At 40.1% G+C, this 18,599-nt stretch overlaps 1 protein-coding gene across 6 annotated transcripts in view; it reads right to left on the bottom strand.

Annotated features, from left to right (window-relative positions):
* The window catches only part of LOC134353648 (MOB kinase activator 2-like), a 199,503-nt gene that overhangs the window by 33,389 nt on the left and 147,515 nt on the right, over positions 1-18,599 (bottom strand). The window contains exon 1 of one of the 6 annotated variants that reach the window (XM_063061811.1): positions 10,946-11,099. The exons of the other annotated variants lie outside the window; for them this stretch is intronic. Within the exon in view, the coding sequence (XP_062917881.1) occupies positions 10,946-11,052 (107 nt within the window). The 5' untranslated portion in view covers positions 11,053-11,099. Of the gene's footprint in view, positions 1-10,945; positions 11,100-18,599 lie in introns of those variants that run through there. 6 annotated transcript variants of the gene reach the window in all.

Genomic DNA, 18,599 nt, shown 5'->3' with positions numbered 1-18,599 from the left:
GTAGCGAAAATCTCACGCAAGCGCCATTGGCAGAAAATCTCAGACAAGCGCTGTTGGCAAGAACACTCTCTCCAGTAACCTTTAAGCTATGAAGCTGCCAAATCATACCAAATAACACGTACCAATATAAAGTAGAAATAATGTATGTACAGTGTAGTATCACTTACGGGAATCGGGAAGATAGTTTGCCGAGCACACTGATGATGGTGTGTTAGACTGAGTCGTCGCAGGTTGGGGTGGTGCAGTGGCCCCCACCCTCCAGGCCACCGAGCGATACATTGCCACGAAGCATGCAGGAATGCAGCGGTAGCCGAGAGGCACACAGCACATCTTTAAGAAAAAAGCCAAAACAAACATGCTAATTAATTAGGTGCCGCCCAGCACATAATTAATTAGCATGTTTATTTCAGCTTTTTTCTTAAAGGTGTGCTGTGTGCCTCCCGGCTACCGTTGCATTCTTCGCAAATCGGTATCTGTCTGTGGCCTGGGGGTTGTGGTAGTGGGACACTGGGGTGTCATCTCATTGTCTGTTTCCATTCATCTTCTCCTATCTCTGCCCGCCTCAATGTCGAAGGTCGAGGTTCGTCGTCTGCTGTGGCTGATGTGGAAGGCTTGCTTGACTGCTGAGCCTCGCGCATTTTTCTATGACACAGTTCTTTGTAAGGACTGAAACCATCCTGCAAATATCTCCTAAACCGACGTACCCTTTCAAAATTAAAGTCGTACTTTATCATTACTCATTCAGTTTCGATTGTTATCCTTTTTTCTTCCAATTGCATCAGCTCTTCATCTGTCAGATCTTGGTCATGGGATGCCAAAACCTCTTCAACATCATGTGTGTCAGCTTCCACAAGCCAAACTCAAGTTTTCCTTACTTCGTTCCCCACGATCAAGACACTTAATTATGTCTAGTTTTACACTAAGTGTAACACCCTTACGAGCTCTTTCAGGCTTTTCCGATACCTTAGAACTCATCTTGCAAACAGATGCTCACAGGCTCGTGTTTAAGCAATGCCGTTCCGAATCCGGGGGAGAGTGGCTGCTCAGGGCACGCACTGCCTTTTATCGCGTGCTGATTTTTTATCGTGTGCTGCTTTTTTTCTCGTAACAGTGAAAACACCTTCTGAAAGCGAAAACAGGGTACTAATGTAGGTCTTTCATAACAGTAAGGTTTCGTAAAGCGAACGTTCGAAAAGCGGGGGACATGATAACCACCAATTCTCCTTTGTCTATGCTGCTTGTCATTTCCTTAAGAATTCCAACAGATTTGTTAGACAAGATTTCCCCTGATGGAAAGTATGCTGACCACCCTAATCAGACTATGCTTCTCCAAATGTTCATTATTCCTGTCACTGAGAATCTTCTCCAGTAATTTTCCCACCACTCAAGATTCACTAGTCTATAATTCCCAAGGTTAATTCTACTCACCTCCTTGAATAAAAGATTAACATTTGCCAATCATCTGGTACTACTCCTGTGGCCAGTGAGGTCACAATGATTATCAAAAGTGCAGTGATCTCTTCCCTTGCTTCTCCTAAGTACCTGGGATCTATCCCATTCAGCCCCGGGGAATTATCTATCCTAATTTAATCCTCTGCACATCCTCTTTCTTAACATCGATATATTCAAGTATATCAGCCTGTTTTACGCTGTCCTCACATTCACTAGGGCCCCTCTCACTGGTGAATACTGAAGCAAAGTATTCATTAAGGACATCCCCTACTTCCTCTGACTCCAGGCACAATTCCTTTACTATCCCTGATCGGTCCTATCCTCACTCTGGCCATCCTCCTGTTCTCATACATGCAGAACATCTTGAGGTTTTCCTTAATCCTACTTGCCAAGGCCTTCTCATGACCTCTTCTGGCTCTCCTAAATTCTTCAGCTCCTCCCTATTAAGTTGTAAATCTCTGGAGCCCCGGCTGATCCTTACGGTTAGGATTAGCCCTAACCCTAACCTTAAGTAAGCTTCTTTCTTCCTCTTGATTAGATGTTCCACATTGCTTGGCAACCATGTTTCTTCCACCCTACCATCCTTTTCCTGTGTTTATAGGATAAATCTATCCAGAACCCCATGCAAGTGCTCCATAAACAGCCTCCACATTTCTGTTGTGCATTTCCCTGTTACCAATTAGTGTTCCCAAGTTCCTGCCTAATTGTATCATAATTTGCCCTGCCCTAATAAAATACCTGCCATACAGTCTGTCTGGATCTCTCTACAAGGCAATAGTGAAGGTCAGGGAGTTAGGGTCACTGTCTCCAAAATGCTCACCCACCAAGAGTTCTGACACTTGACCTGGTTTATTGCTGAACACCAGATCCAGTATGGCCTCGCTCTAGTCAGCTTGTCCATATATTATGTCAGGAATCATTCCTGGACACAAATAACACATATAAACAACTGACCAATATAAACCTTTTGTACTAAGGAGGTGCCAATCAATATTAGGCAAATTGAAGTGCCCCATGACGACAACATATTCCAAATGTTGCCTTCCAATCTGCTCCTCAGGGCCTCTGTTGCTATTGGGATGGGTGGCAGAGTCTACAGAATACTAACTGAATGATTGCTCCCTTCCTGTTTCCGACTTCCACCCACGATGACTGACTAGACAATCCCTCCATGCCGTACTCCCTTTCTGCAGCTGTGATACTATCCAAATGTGGAGAGGAGTGGGGGTCAAAATCTGATGGAGTAAAACGATGCATGGGAGAAGAATACTAAAGAATAATCAGAAGCCAGGCGCACAGCTTCCAGAGTCAGCAAAGGCCTAACCCCTCCATTTCTAAACTATCAAATACTGTGGAAACCATTTTATATAATTTCTGTTAGGATCATTCAATTAGCTTTCTACTTCTGGGGTGAATGAAATTCTCTAGCAGTGGAGTAATCACGTGCAGCAGTTTCATTTTACATATTCTCCCTGGTGTCATGAAAATTCAGTGTAAACATGCATGATATTTTGACATACTTTACAATACTTTTCATGAAACTATCCTTGAACACTTACAATGTTCCTGCTATAAATGAAGCAACTCTGCAGTTAAGAGCTCCAACACCAGTCAATGAATGATTTTTGGAATATAGATTGACCAGCTATTAAACTATTTAAATTCCCAATGGTTTGCCATCTTGTTCATCAGGCCCCATTTCCCATGCTCTACTTAAACTCGACCCTACGCTCAATTTTAAACTTCGAGCACACTGGAAAATTGTTTATACTCCTGTGTAACGTGAAAGAACCACCAAATTAATAGTACATTAGGTTTTTCAAAGCTATAGTCCAGAAAATCTGATAGCCCAGCATCATAGTCCCAAGCATTCCAGAGTTAAGAGTTTTATTGTATTAGCAGATAAAAGCAAACTGAATTTTGGATAAAATTTGCATATATGTACAGTATGAACCTTCTGAAATGTGGTCATTTGAAAGTTCAGTAAGAGTACAACCCTCTTACACCAGATTCCATATTATTAAACTCTCCATATTACTCAATTTCAATAATTAATGTTTTACTGACCTGTGAGAGAGGAAATTCATGAAGTGAATACTTTGTTTACAAGTGCATTCACACTGCATCTTCAACAGTTGGAGGCTTTTCGACCCATTAATTCCATGCTAACAGTTTACCATCACGAATTAACCTACCGACCCACGTCTTTGGAATATGGGAGAAAACTCAAGCGCCCAAAAGGAACCCAAGTGGCCAGAAGAGAATGTGGAAACCCACTGCTGATCTGGATTAAAGCTGGGTTGCTGGAGCTGCAATGCAGCAGCCCTGCTTAATTCACCACAGTTCTATGGAATCAGGCCAGGCCTCTACAGCAACTTGCAAAGCAGCCTAGAGACTGTATCAGTACTAAACTGGAATTTGAATGGACCTCAATCAGGTGATAAGTTCCACTCTGTCCTTAAATTTACTTGGTCCATTTCTGACACCTCTCTTCCCTTTTTCAATCTGTCTCCATCTCTGGAGACAAACTATTGATTGCCATTTTTTATAAAGCTACCGATTCTTAGTTATCTTGACTATAGCCTTTCCCACCCAGTCTCTTGTAAAAGTGCTTTTCCCTTTCTTCCATTTCTTCGTTTCCACTGTACCTGTTCCCAGAATGCAGCTTTTCTTTACAGGACAGAGATGTCCTACATCTTCAAAGAACGTGTTTTCCTTCCCCCTTCACTGATACTGCCCTCACCCTATCATCTTGCTGCTTTAACATGATAGATTTCCTCGCCCTTACCTACCATCCCATGAGCCTCCACATACAACACATCATCCTCCACAACTTCCACCACTCCAAAGGGATCCTACCACCAAATACATCTTTACCTCCCCCCTCCTTGTTTTTTGCAGGGATTGCTCCCTCACTGATTCCTTGTCCAGATGAGGTAATACTTCACTTCTGAATCTGCTGGAATCATCTATTGTGTCCACTGCTCCCGATGCGGCCTCCTCTACATTGGTGAGACCTATCATAAATTGGGGGATTGCTCTGTCAAGCACGTCCGCTCCATCCATCTGCCAAAAGTGAAACTTCCCAGTGGTCAAACATTTTAACTCCAATTCACATTCCCATTCTGACATGCCAGTCCATGGCTTTCTCTAGTACCAAGATGAGGCCACTCTCAAGGCAGAGGAGCAGAAACTTATATTCTGTCTGGGTAGCTTCCAACCTGATGACGTGAATATTGATTTCTCCTTCTGTCCTCCCTCTTTCTTCTATTCCCAACTCTGGTCTCATACCACTTCTCACCTGCCCATCATCCCCACCCCACCCCCACCCCCGACAGGTCTGCTTCTCCTTCCTTTTCTCCTATGGCCCACTCTGCTCTCCTATCAGATTCCTTTCTCTCCAGCCTTTTATCTTTCCTATTTCACCCATCACCTTTCAGCTACTCTCCTCCTACTTCTCCTCCCCCCAGCTTTTTATTCTGGCATCTTCTTCCTTCCTTTCCAGTCCTGAAGAAGGGTCTTGGCCTGAAACATCAACTATTTATTCATTTCCACAGACAATGCCTGACCTGCTGAGTTACTCCAGCATTTTGTGTATGTTGTAAATGATAAGTTACTTTCGAAAAGTCTGCCTATCGAAAAACTTCACACATTGGAATTACGTATTAACTTCTTCCTTGACTTCAATAATCTTAGGATAATGAAAAACTAGAATATTGCTTTGAAGTTCATACTACTACAAATACAACAGCACAGGTATTTGTAATATAACTAGTCAGTGAACTTAAACATAGAAACAATATACTGTATGTCTAAATATAAATTATGCCATTGTAAAAGGAAAAACATAAAACTTCTTAAAATTATACTATGTTGGTATTATTGACTCAATTTTTGAAATAACTCAAGATGTTCCCAAGACATCTTGTCCAAATGCTGCAATCAAATGCAAAAAAACCCAAATCTGCTGAAGACAAGCAAAATAAAGTGGGGTGGGATGGGGAAGGGAGGTGGAGCCAAATAGGGAGGGAAGGGTGAATGTGGAGACAAAGACTGGAGTGTGATGAGTAGATACACAAAAGGCTTTAAGTGTTGGAATCTAATAAGGTAGTAACAAAAACTAGTCAAAGAAGAGTTGAGCAGATGAAGCAATAGGAGGGAGGGGATCCAGTGAATGAACTCAGTCGGTGGTCAGTGAATGGAACCAGGATGGAAAAGCGAAAAGGGAGTGGTGGAAGAGAGGGAAGGCATGGGACAGCTCAGGATATTTACTGCAGACACACCGCAGGTGCTCTGCAAACCAGTTGCCAAGTCTGTGCTTGGTCTTACCAATGCTGAGCTACATCAGGAGCATTAAATGCAGTAAACAAAGTTGGAAGAGGTGGATGCGGACCTTTCCCTCTTCAGAGACCCTGTTTTGGTCTCTGGATATTGTTGAGGGAGGTGGTGCAGGAATAGGTATTGGAAAGAACCAGGAATCAGGGAATGGTGAGTAGAAATGGTTGAACAAAGAGTGGTCCCCACATAAGTAGAAAGGGGTGGGCAGGGGAAGATGTAACGATGGGAGGCATTCTGCAATAGCTGGTGGAAACAAGGTTGATATGCTGGATGCAAATGTTATTTGGGTGAAAGATATAGTCCAGTGGGACAAAAGAGGTAGGTGCAGATGGAGGTCCAGGAAATGCGAGAGAGGGCTCCATTAAGCACAGAAGGGAAGCCATGTTTCCTGAAAAAGGAGGATATTTCAGATGCCCTGAAATGCAATGCTCCATCCTTCCAAGCAGATGTGGCAGTGAAGAGAAGCTGGAAGAAAGGGATGGCTTCTTAGAAAAGACAGGGCGAGGAAGAGGTGTTAGCAAGGTAGCTGTGGGTTCATAGTAAATGTCAGTGGATAGTTTGTCCCCTGCGGTGGAGACAGTGAGATCCACAAAAGGGAGAGAATCTCCAGAAATAGTTTATTTGAGGGCAGGGTGAAAATTAGTAGTAAAAATGATAAAATTAACAGGTTCTGAAGTAATGCAGGAAACCCAGCATCAAAGTAATGGAATCAGTTCGTGAACTGCCCACCAAAGATAAGTACCCCAGTTCTGCTGCAGATGGAAAGACATCTGCTGGGAATTGTGTCTTGATTTTATCTGCAACATTTTTCCTCAATACAGAGGAAAGCTGATCAGAATAAAAGCTGAGCAAAGTCAGAAAGTTTAACTTAATCATGTGTAAGGTATTTAGATCAGGTGTTGCAGTTTGGACAATTAAATGCAGTACTAGACAATGGGCACATCTAGCAATGCTATTAGCAAGTCTTAAAATATATGAAAAAGAATCTTTTGAATGAACACCTTTTAAAAGCTGCTTAAAAGAATGTATCCCTTCACAAGCTGTTAAATTGTGTTACTAATCTAATCACAGTAACTGTTAGCATTAACAATGCCCAAAAAGAAAATTTAAATAAAATAGGAGTCAGAAGACTGCAGATGTTGGAGACAACATTGAATTGTCCCAATCAGTCTCAATCCAAAGCATGGGCATTTCCTTCCTCCCCACAGATGCCGCTCAACCTGACAAATTCTCTAGCAAGGTTCCCTCTAATGTTTAGTAGTCAGTGTGCGCAAAAATCTTATGTTGTGCAAATTTTTTTCCTGTGACAAAAGTATGTGTGCACTGAATGCACACATGGGACAGTTTATGTAGGTTTACAAAATACTTGACATAAAACTGCACAGAATAACAACAAAATAACATACATATTTAAGTCACACACACAAAAAATGCCGGTGAACACATCAGGCCAGGCAGCATCTATAGGAAGAGGTACAGTCGATGTTTCAGGCCGAGACCCTTCGTCAGGACTAACTGAAAGAAGAGCTAGTAAGAGATTTGAAAGTGAGAGGGAGAGGGGGAGGGGGAGATCCGAAATGATAGGAGAAGACAGGAGGGGGAGGGATGGCGCTAAGAGCTGGAAAGTTGATTGGCAAAAGGGATACGAGCCTGAAGGTAGAGGATCATGGGACGGGAGGCCTAGGGAGAAAGAAAGGGGGGGGACCCCAGAGGATGGGCAAGAAGTTATAGTGAGAGGGACAGAGGGAGAAAAAATGAGGGAGAAAAGGGGGAAAAAAATCATAATAATGATAATAATAAATAAATAAGGGATGGGGTACGAAGGGGAGGAGGGGCATTAACGGAAGTTAGAGAAGTCAATGTTCATGCCATCAGGTTGGAGATATTTAATTTTTTATCATATTTAAGTCACACAGTTATTTTTTCTCTCTCCTGTCTTTGGCATTTACCCATTCTTTGTAAACTCTATCTCGACTAATAGAACTTCCATCCAATTGATAGCTTTTGATTCTCATTAACATATCCAAATGACATTCATCTAAACGGTTTCTCAGCTTGTTTTTGAGTTGATTCATTAGGCTAAAACCTCGCTCACAGTCCGCACTAGACGCAAGAAAAGTTCCCCCAGTGTCCATCAACTGTGCAAGGTCGCAAAACTGTTCATTTTGAAGTACAAATGCCACCACTTGAGAAAAGTTTGAAATCAGTTTGGATTTAATTTTTTCTTGCATGGAAAATTTGAAATCATTAAACTGTCTAACTATTACAATATCTTCAGCTAGAAAATCATGATATTTTAGACATGAGGCATTTAACTTGTTCATCGCCGAATGTGAAGTAACAATCTGCAATTGCGGAGAAATCAAAAGCTGACCATTCTTGCACCTCAACTTTGATTTTCTCTGAGTTTGATCGTTTTCGCTCTCGCTCATCTGCACTCAACCGTAACATGCGTAGCACTCCTGTAATGGGTAATGACGGGTTCTGTTGCCTGAGCTTTCGTACACCATCCAAATGCGATTTACTTGCCAAATAACGCTTCAAAAAGTCAAGTTTCCAAATATCATCCCACTTCTTTCTACTAGCAAATTTTCTAGCAACTTTCGCATCACGACAATACAAACAGATAAATCCAGTTTCCGAATCATACATAAATATTTCTCATAGCTGAACGTTCACGACCTCATGAGCTTTTGGTGTTAACAGTGTCTACTATTTTGTTAAGCCATTCAACTTTAAACAAATTTGCAGTTCTTTTCGCTTCACGCCCTTCACTTCTTTTGAATTCCACATAGTGAATCAATATTTTTTCCAATAAAAACTCAGTAAGCTATCTACAGGATTTGAAACAGATCATTGTAAACTTTACGATATGAACACTGTCCGCCAAACATGGCTGCTGCTGTGATGCAGCTGTACAAATAGGTGAGGTGACGTAAATTAGTGATGTGCATTGTGGTATTTGAAAAACTGACTAACTAGTTAACAGAAACAGTTAGCTAAGATTATTTTCAATAAGTGTAATTATTAACTACTACATTATTTTAGGTAACTAACCTTTTGTGCGCACATTAATTTCCTTTGTGCACTGGTTGAAAAACGTGTGCACACACGCGCACAGCTTGGAGGGAACTATGTTCTCCAGCACCTTTTTTTTTGCATTAAATATATTTTATACCAAAAACTCCTGAGAAATATAATACATGTCCAAATTAATGCTACATAAATGTATCACAAACCAAGTCAAAGCTGCTCTGAGCAATTTTTCCAATGTTCTGCAGAAGTTTACACAAAATGTAAAATATAATGCTTAACTCATGGAGATAAGATTGAAGTTTTAGTGAATACAATACAACCATTGTCATCCAGCATGTACTTCATTATATGAAGCACAACCCTTTGAATTGTTCCCAGGTACAAGGAAGATACCGAGGGAAACATTTGCAGCCTTTTAGCAAGCAAGTTTGACTACCTTGGTCTCATGAGTACTGCACTGCAGGTCTGTGATTGATACTTTTGAGTAACATCAATCAATAACTTAACACTAGCTAAAATAGCGTAAAGCAAAAGCCCAACTACGGATTCAACCAATGCCATGATAGTTCCCTTCATGTTATATAGAAGAAAGGCTTGCATTTATATAGGCTCTTTTATGCTCTTTACTATAGTGACAAATCTTCAAGTGCTTCACCAGCTGTAAAATAGGAACGTAATGGTGGCCACAAAAAGCAACACAATCACGATCAGATTATTTGCGTCTGTGTTGCTGTCTTGAGGGATAAATACTGACCAGGAGACTATAGGTTACTCCTGTGTTCCTCTTCACAATGTTCAAATCTAATCTCAGCAGTAGAGAGGGTCCTGATTTAACATTTCTTTTGAAAGGCATCATGTCTGACAATGCAGCAGTCTTGCAATATTACATTTTACTAGATTCTGTACACATCTCTCTTTAAGGGGCATTTTGAGCCAAGAACATTTAGGTTCAGAAGCGAGTGCTGCTGGTTATGCTACAGTCTATACAGAAATGCAACAAATTCCAAGCTGGTGAGACATAATAAGACTACAGCAAAGTCAGCCACTACTGTTAATTTTCATTTCAAACACTCAAGATAAAGCTCAACTTCAAAGCCTACAACAAGATTTTAATTGTTAATTATGTTCCGTTGTAGCATTCTTGACTATCAATCAGTATGTTCCAGTAACATGTCAGCCCAAGGCCAGGCACTTGAGCTCACTGTGCCAACACTTCAAAAACACTTTGAATGTTTCAACTGAATGGAATCCAAAGGCTCTGTAAAAGCGTGTGTTTCTCTTTAGTTGTAACATATAGATGCCATAAACGAACTGTAAATTTCAGTCTATTCGTTACTCTCCAGAGCATTGCTAACTAAATGTTAGCCTTGGTAGAGTGTAGGTTGTTAACACAGCCCGGTCAGGCATTAAATCTCACAAATGCAGGTAACGTCACAAGATTAAGCATTAACTTTCAGAGTACAAGAGAACGTTGAAACTCTAGAAGTACAGATTTCATCAAATGACTTTTGAGAATGCGATACTTAAATTGGGAAATTAAGCATATACTCTATCATTTAAATTTTTCTCCTATACGTCACAACTGGTGTTATTTCTCTCCTAAATTGTTCTCTGGGATAATTCCTTCAATATTTCTTTAACTTGTTAAAACAAAAAACCTCAAACTTGAAAACAGTTTTACTACAAACTTGGATAATATACTAATCAAAAGATTTGAAAATTTTAAACATATAGTGAAATATGGCAATTGTGTCATCATTTGCAACGTGCTGGGTCAGCCTACAAGTATCGCCATACCTTTGGCACCAATATAACATGCCCACAACTTACTAGCCCTAGCCTATACATCTTTTTGGCATGTGGGAGGAAACCGAGCCACGGAGGAAACCTGGAGGATTTACATTGCTCGGAAATTATTTACTATGCAAAAAGTAACTGCTTTTGAGACAGCGCAAATGTAAAAATAAAAGTCACAGCATGGTATCCAAACACTTGCTCAATTCAGCTCTAATGTCCATAGCTGACATAGATGAACTAACACACAAACCATAACAATTTTTGCCATATCTTCCCTCACATTTTCCACAAATTACTTTGCAAAAGACAAGTGGCCCTCTACCTTAGGACTTTTCCCATAGCTTGTAGCACCATCTTGTAATTCAATCCTGTTTTCTGCTGTCCAAGCAATGACCTGTCTTCACTATGGTCTAAATGATCTCCCACCATAGTAATTTCTCAGTCTTCAAACCTCCTTTGTCTCTTTACAACTCAAAACTAGTTAGACCACATTCACATCAGCAATGCGCTTTAAACAACCTTCATTTTCAGCCAATCAGACAGGAGGTGCCTGGATTTGGCATGAAAGGACAAGCAGTGCATTGATTTCATCAACAGCTCAGGCCATAAATCTAGGGAGTGTCTACGAAGAGAAGGAAAACTTCAGGCGTAATGCTCAAAACAGCTGCACAGAATTTAAAAGATAAAAGAGGCAGCAACCAGCTTCTGCATCAGCATGTTCCTCTCATCTCTACTGATAGTGTGATTAGACTTCCATTACTAGAATTTCTCACTCCCTCCTGACCAGTCATTTTCAGTCTTTTCTCAGCACAAGCATGTCTAAAACTAGAAGGTACAGGTTTAAGGTGAGAGGGTAAAGATTTAAAGGGGAAACAAGAGGCAATTTTTCCCAAACAGAGGATGGTGGATATTAAGAATGAGTTGCTGGAGAACTGTAGAAGTGGGTGTAGTTAAAATGTTCAAAAGACATTAGTGGATAGGAAAGGTACACAGCAGGGGTTACTATCCTGGGGTCCACAGACCCCTCAGTTAATGGCAAGGCTCCATGGCATAAAAGAGGTTAGGAGCCCTTGGTATACAGGGAGACAAGCATCTGCTGATGCAGGAATCTGGAGCAACAAGTAAGATACTGGAGGAACTCAACAGGTCAGGTAGCATCTGTAGAGGGAAACAGTCCATAAATTGGGCAGAAATACATCTGCACTGAAAGATGGATATAATACAAAAGGATGCGGAGAAGGGGTGGAACAAGAGCTAGCAAAGGATCATTGAATCCAGGTGAAGTGGTGGTGGGGGGGGGGAGGTTGGTGATAGGCAACTAGAGAAGAGGAGGGTGGACATCAAGACAAAGCTGGTTGGTGTCAGTTGGATGCAACAAAGGGCTGCAGATGATGAGAGGAATGTGGAGCATGTAATCAAGACGGGAACTGGGGATGGCAGATGGGAATCATGTAGGGGAGAGAATCTAAGGGGGGGATGAGTGAATATGGAATGAGTAAAGGAGGGGAAGAAATAGAATGAGTACTGGAAGAACAGGATGGATCAGGAAGAGAGTGAAATGGGACAAAGAGACAGAGACAGAGAGAGACACACACAGCGAGACAGAGAGAGAAAAGCCTACCCAAAAATGGGGAATCCAACGTTCATGCTACTGAGTTGCAGATGACCCAGTCAGAATGAAGTGCTATTCCTCCAGTTTGTGTTTAGCCTCACCCTGGTAGTGGAGGAGCCAAGGTCAGATGCCAGTGTAGAAATGAGAGAATTAAAAGAGCTAGCAATGTGGAGCACGAGATGACCAGTCTGTAAGGATATGGACCTTAGTCGACATAGATGAGTTGGGTTGAAGGGCCCTTTTCCAGCCTTGTAACTCTCTTTTACTTTCATTTCCTAGCTTTGAATCAAAAAAAGGTGAACAATTTTCTTTATTAATGTCAATCTGTTATGAGATGTACAAGCATAGCCTGAAGCATCTAAATTGGTAAAATGGTTTATTGTTATCACCTATACTGAGGTCAGTGAAAAACGTCTTGCATAACATTCATACATTGATCAGTGCGTTACAGTAGTACAAGGTGATATAATAACAGTACAAAACTGGCTGCATACAGAGAGATTGTATTTATCAGCCGTTTTCACCATCTTCTCTCTATTGCACATTGGGAACCTTGCACAAAAAGCCACAAGTTTAAAATGGATCACTTACTCATCCAGCCACTTTCACATTTTGAAATCAGGAGCAAACCTCTCATACACTGAAGAAAGGTTTCATTTTACATCAAACATTTTATCCACTTAAACTAAATTCAATTTGTTGAAAATTAGCTTTATTCTGAAAACAAAGAGTGATTCAGAAAAGTGACACCATGCACCAGTACACATACAGGGTATGACATCTAACTATCCCAAAATCTTTTCACCTGAAATTTCTTGGTTTGAATGTAAGCACACTATGGGTTGTTGTCTTCAGTGAAATTGCAACCCATACATGATAAAGGAATAAAGTGGCTAGACCATGATTTACAGACATATCTTCTATGCCAAATACCTTAAGCATGTTTAAAATTGAAGAGCCTAATACAACAGGCAAAATCTTCAGAATTGTTACCAGTCATTCTGCTACGGAAGTAATTAGTAAAATACTTCCATTCCATGGTACAAAGTGTAACTGCAGCTGAAAACTACTATATTTATTTGATCAATTTCTGAACCCATTCAGAGCCAAGGAGATGCTTTAAACAAAACTCAGTGACTTTTTGTTATAACAAGTCTGACTAGCAGTTTTTAAACTTGCAAGCAGATAAACGTAACACTGTGTTTACAGTAAATGCAGTTTGGTTTTATTTTTATTCTTTTTTCAAGCTGTGTCACATGCAAGACCGGTAATCATTGCTCCTTCCTAATTTCCCTCAAAAAGATAGTTGTGAGCCACCTTCAGAAAGGAAATTCATGAGTGAAAGTGCTTAAACTGGCAGTTTTTGATGAAAGTACGGAAAGCTTTAAAACTATTCCATAATGGAAGATTACTGATACCAAATCACATTCGTACAAGTTGGTCACAAATTGTCTTTTTCAGCAGGGTTCAATGAACAGCAATTCACAGTTGGAACCCAGAAGGTCATGCTCTCAAATTTGCACTCCTGATATCCAGTTGCAGGAAGTGAAAATTAATATTATACTGAAGAACGAACAGTCCACTAACCAACATTAAAATATCAAAATAATAGATAACAAGAAAATAGAAATGAAGGTATGAACACTTTTCTACCACGTATTGGGCTAAATTCCAAATACCTAACAACCTTACAATACAGATTTAAGACCAAATTCAAATTTCAATCATGCATGCAGCAATAAGTGATATAACACAAGAAGTGAAGTGGAACATAATAGTCACAGGTTTATAGCATCTGGAGTCAAGTTCAGCTTACACAACAGGCAATTTTGATAATTTAATCAGTTGCTCATGAGCTTGCGATCAATATTTCAAATGTGAATTCTCCAGTTATCACATTTACAGTGTGCATCATGTGAAAGTGTACATGTATTATATTATTAAGATTGTAAGAAAAAGGATAACTTCATTTAAAAGAAATTCTACTTTGAGTCACTGTCAGTGCCATTTTTGTGAAGAACAGAGTATGCATAGTATAATCATGCCAGGACATGCTCAAGCTCACATCTGTCTAGGCTATTTGACTAGACAGGTTGAAACGGCAACAGAATTTTTTTTGAAAAATGTAGTTCCTACAGAACCACGCATGAACTGGCTTCTTTCAGTCCCTTTCCCGTCAGTGTAAACAAGCCAACAGAAACTTGCTCTAAGCAGTACAGTGGTCTAAAGTTAAGGCAAATTGATACAAACCATGAAAGAGTAAAAATGAAATAAACATCACGATTGGCACAATACCCTTAAGTGTGCTACTTTCTAGTTATTGGAATTCTTTAGAGACTTGCAGGCAGTCCACCCAGTATGACTGGTTAGTAAAACGCCCTCCAACTCCAAAACCACCAATAAATACAAATCAGACTGAACTCCTCTACAACCAACTTTAGAACAAGATGCCCCTGTATGTGATCCAAGTGAATATAGGATCTGGGTGATACAGCACATTCTACCCATCATGTCTGTACTGGCTCTTGGAAAAGTCTTATTATTCTCACTACATTCCTTGGATCTGGCTCTACACTGTGGAATTATCTTCCACTCCCCAAATTTATCCAAGTTCTTCCAAAAGTGACATCAATCTTTTCCTCAAATGTCAGCAAAACAAAAGACCTGATCAATGATTTCAAAGGGAGAGGCAGTGCACATTTTCCTGTTTACATCAACAGTTCTGAGATCAAGAGGGTTTGAGAGCTTCAAGTTGTTTGGACATTATCACCAAAAGTCTGTCCTGGTCCAACCACATAGACACCACTGCCAAAAGAAAAACTCGCCAGTGCTTCTACTTCCTGAGCAGTCTAAAGAAATATGGTATGTCACCTTTGAATCTTACCAGATGCACCATGGAAAGCATCTTATCAGAATGCATCAGGCCTTAGCATGAAAACTGCTCCACCCATATCCACACAAAACTGCAGACAGTTGTGAACACTGCTCAGTACATCACAGAAACCAGCCTCCCTTCCGTGAACTCTGTCTTCAGTTCTTGACGCCTCCTTAAAACAGCCAGTATAATCAACAATCCTCCCCTCTGCACATTCTCTCTTCTCATGCTTCCCATTAGGCATTTGAATACAAAAGCCTGAAAGCACATACCACCAAACACAAGGACAGCAATTATCTAGTTTTATAAATGGTACTGTACTGGTTCCCCAGTACAATAAGATAGGTTCTTGACCTCACAATCGACCTCATTGTGACCTTGCACCTATTGTCTACTTGTACTGCACTTTTTCTATGACTGCAATCCTATATTCCACAATTCTCTTGTTATTTTACCTTGGACTACATTAAATGTACTGCTTTGTATGAACAGTCCGTAAAACAAGTCTTTCCACTGTACTTCGGTACCTGTGACAATTACAAAACAATTTACCAATTATTTACAAAGTTACCATTGAATCTTCTTGTTAAGTTGGTTACTTGAAATCTGTATTCTCTAATGAAAATATTCAAAACATCATTTATGATTTAGGGCAACTTCATCTGAAACACAGGAGATTCTGCCCATGCTGAAAATCTTGAGCAAAACACACACAATGCTGGAGGAACGCAATAGGTCAGGCAGCATTTATGATCAGGAATACAGTCGACGTTTCAGGCCAAGACCCTTCATCAGAATTTGAAAGCCAGAATTAGAAGGTAGGCAAGGGGAAGGAGTACAAGCTGGCAGCATCATCTAACTTCTCTGTTCCAAGGCAGACAACATTATCTCCAAGATCCCAAGAAGAAAATTTGAGGTCCTCAGCTTTATATTATTGTCACTAATCTCTTCTACATGTGCAAGAGCTGTGGCATCATTTCTGATGTTTGCCTCAATTGAGTTACTCAAATCTAAAGAGCCAACTCTGTGCCTATTATTCCTCAGTATTTTTTAAACTGTTGAGTATAATTCCATTGCTTTTGCACTCAGTGCCATCAATTATACAGCCTTTTGATTGTATATACCCTTCTCAAATCCTCCCAACTCTCTCCTTTCTTGCAGTTAAAACTCATAATATTGTCATTTTTTTGTATTGTTTAATTTTGTAATTTATAGTACATTTAAGATTTTGCACTCTACTGCTGCGGTAAAACAACAAATTTCACACCGTGATAATAAATCTGATTCTGAACAGGCATAATCTTTCTCCTTTCATCCTTCCAAATTTATTAATTCATATTCCTCTGCATTACATTTCCTCTACTACATATTTGTTCATTTCTGTCACTATCCTCAATACTTATTACATTTCAGAACCTCAGGCCTGTACATTTTAATTTTTTGCATAAATGAACCAATTGTGCACCCACATCAGTGAAGATCAAGTTTTTAAAAATTTGCTTACCATTTGGAAATTCAGTGTGAAGCATATGACTCACATGAACATTACGCCAAAACTCAATTTGAGAAATCTAATTTCTTTTTAATCTGGTAATAATATCATTTTTTTTTTCATTACCCTGGTGTTGGGTAAGCAGCCTTGTTGGGTGACTGACCTTTCAGCGAGGGAGCAATTAGGGAACAGTGACCAGAACTCCTGAAGTTTTAAGATAGCTACAGATAACGATAAACATAAACCTCGCGAGACAGTATTTAATTGGAGCAAGGCAAATTATGAGAGCATAAGGAACTAGAAAGATTAATTGGGAACAGCTGTTTTTGAGCAAGTCTTCATTTGACACGTGGAGGGATTTTTAAAGACCAACTGCACAGCGCACAGGTCAGGCGGTTTGGTTCTATATGCTGATAATGGGAAAAGGGGTTGTAATACTGTGTATGTGGTAAGGTCTATGCAAACAGTGTTATCAACAATGGAAGAATGGTCTTTGGACTGGTTTTTTTAACTTTTCTGTTTCTAAGTCAAGATATATGGTTTTTACTCAGAAACATAGGTTGGTATTCACTTTACTCTGTATGGTTGTTTGCTATCTAGGGTTCCCATGTTTACATAATTGGGGCTATAGCCGGATGTGAGACTTACTTGGAGAACACACAGTTTTTGGAGAATAAATGTAAGCAGGTCATTAACTTTATGTGCTGTGTGGCTGGGTATGACTGGGGAGCTCTAAGGGGTATTTACTGACAATTAGTCATGCTTTAATAAGTTTGTTCAATTTTATATAGGTTAGGTGTTCTACAGGCCAGTGAACTTAGAATCTGTAATGGAGCATTCTGGACCACACCAAGAGATGCACTGGGACTTGAACTAGGCGAAATACCTCTCGACTTGCTGAAAGAAAAATTGAGCCTTGCATTCTGTAGTAGGGTGGGGGATATCCCATTTGATGAATTCAGTCTTAATGGATTGTTGGGAATATACTAGCAGAGTTGCTAAACGTTTTGGGCAGATAATTAGGGAATACGTGCAGGAGTGTGATCTTGGGGATTTGCAGATTAGTCAAACTGTGGCTGGGCCAGGGATTCCATCCTGGAAATCTCCAGATGTGGGTTTAGATTTGATGTTACTGGGGGATAGGCAGGGTCTTGTGGGTGGTGAGAGGGTTTCTGGTCATTTACAGCAGCAGTATTTTTCCTTTTAGCCTATTTTTACAGACAGTTCTAAGAAACCAGTTAGAAAGCAGATAGGCTCAGGAATATTTACCCCCTGGTTTAATGTTGAGATGGGGAAAAGGCTGACAGATGGGTTGTCTGTCTATACAGCAGAATTTATGGCCATTATCATTAGCATGCAATGGGGTGAACAAGTTATGCCAAATAGAGTCGTGATCTGCTCAGATTTTGCCTCGGTACTGCAGAGTTTGGAATTTAAGCATTCAAGAAGACCTGATCTGTTGATAGAAGTGTATTATAATTTATATGTTCTGGAGAGTGTGGAATAGTAGTATAGTTTTGTTAGGTAGCTGTATATGTAGGTGTTTCAGGTAAAGAAAGGGAATATGATATAGCAACACAAGCACTTACTAAGTTGGAGGTAGATATTACAGTCAATATGGGAAAGTATGAAGTCAAATCTTGTGTTAGGTTGGCTGGGATTGGAAAATGGCAGAAATTTTGGGATAGTAGTGGGACAGGGAAGTGGTAGCTCCTTGAATGTGACTACACAGGTTGATGGGGTATTTAGGAAGGCATATAGCATGCTTGTCTTTATTAGTCGAAGCATTCAGTTCAATTGTCAGGAAGTTATGTTGCAGCTTTATAGAATTTTAGTTTGGTCACATCTGGAGTATTGCATACAGTTCTGGTTGCCTGATTACAGGAAAGATGTTGAAGTTTTAGAGAGGTGCAGATGAGGTTTACCAGGATAGTGCCTGGATTAGAGGATATAAGCTATAACAAAAGGTTGGACAAACTTGGGGTTTTACGTGGAGC

Source organism: Mobula hypostoma, chromosome 11 (assembly GCF_963921235.1).
Source record: "Mobula hypostoma chromosome 11, sMobHyp1.1, whole genome shotgun sequence".
NCBI classification, from domain to species: Eukaryota; Metazoa; Chordata; class Chondrichthyes; order Myliobatiformes; family Myliobatidae; genus Mobula; species Mobula hypostoma.
This window is presented reverse-complemented; position numbering and strand designations above follow the sequence as displayed.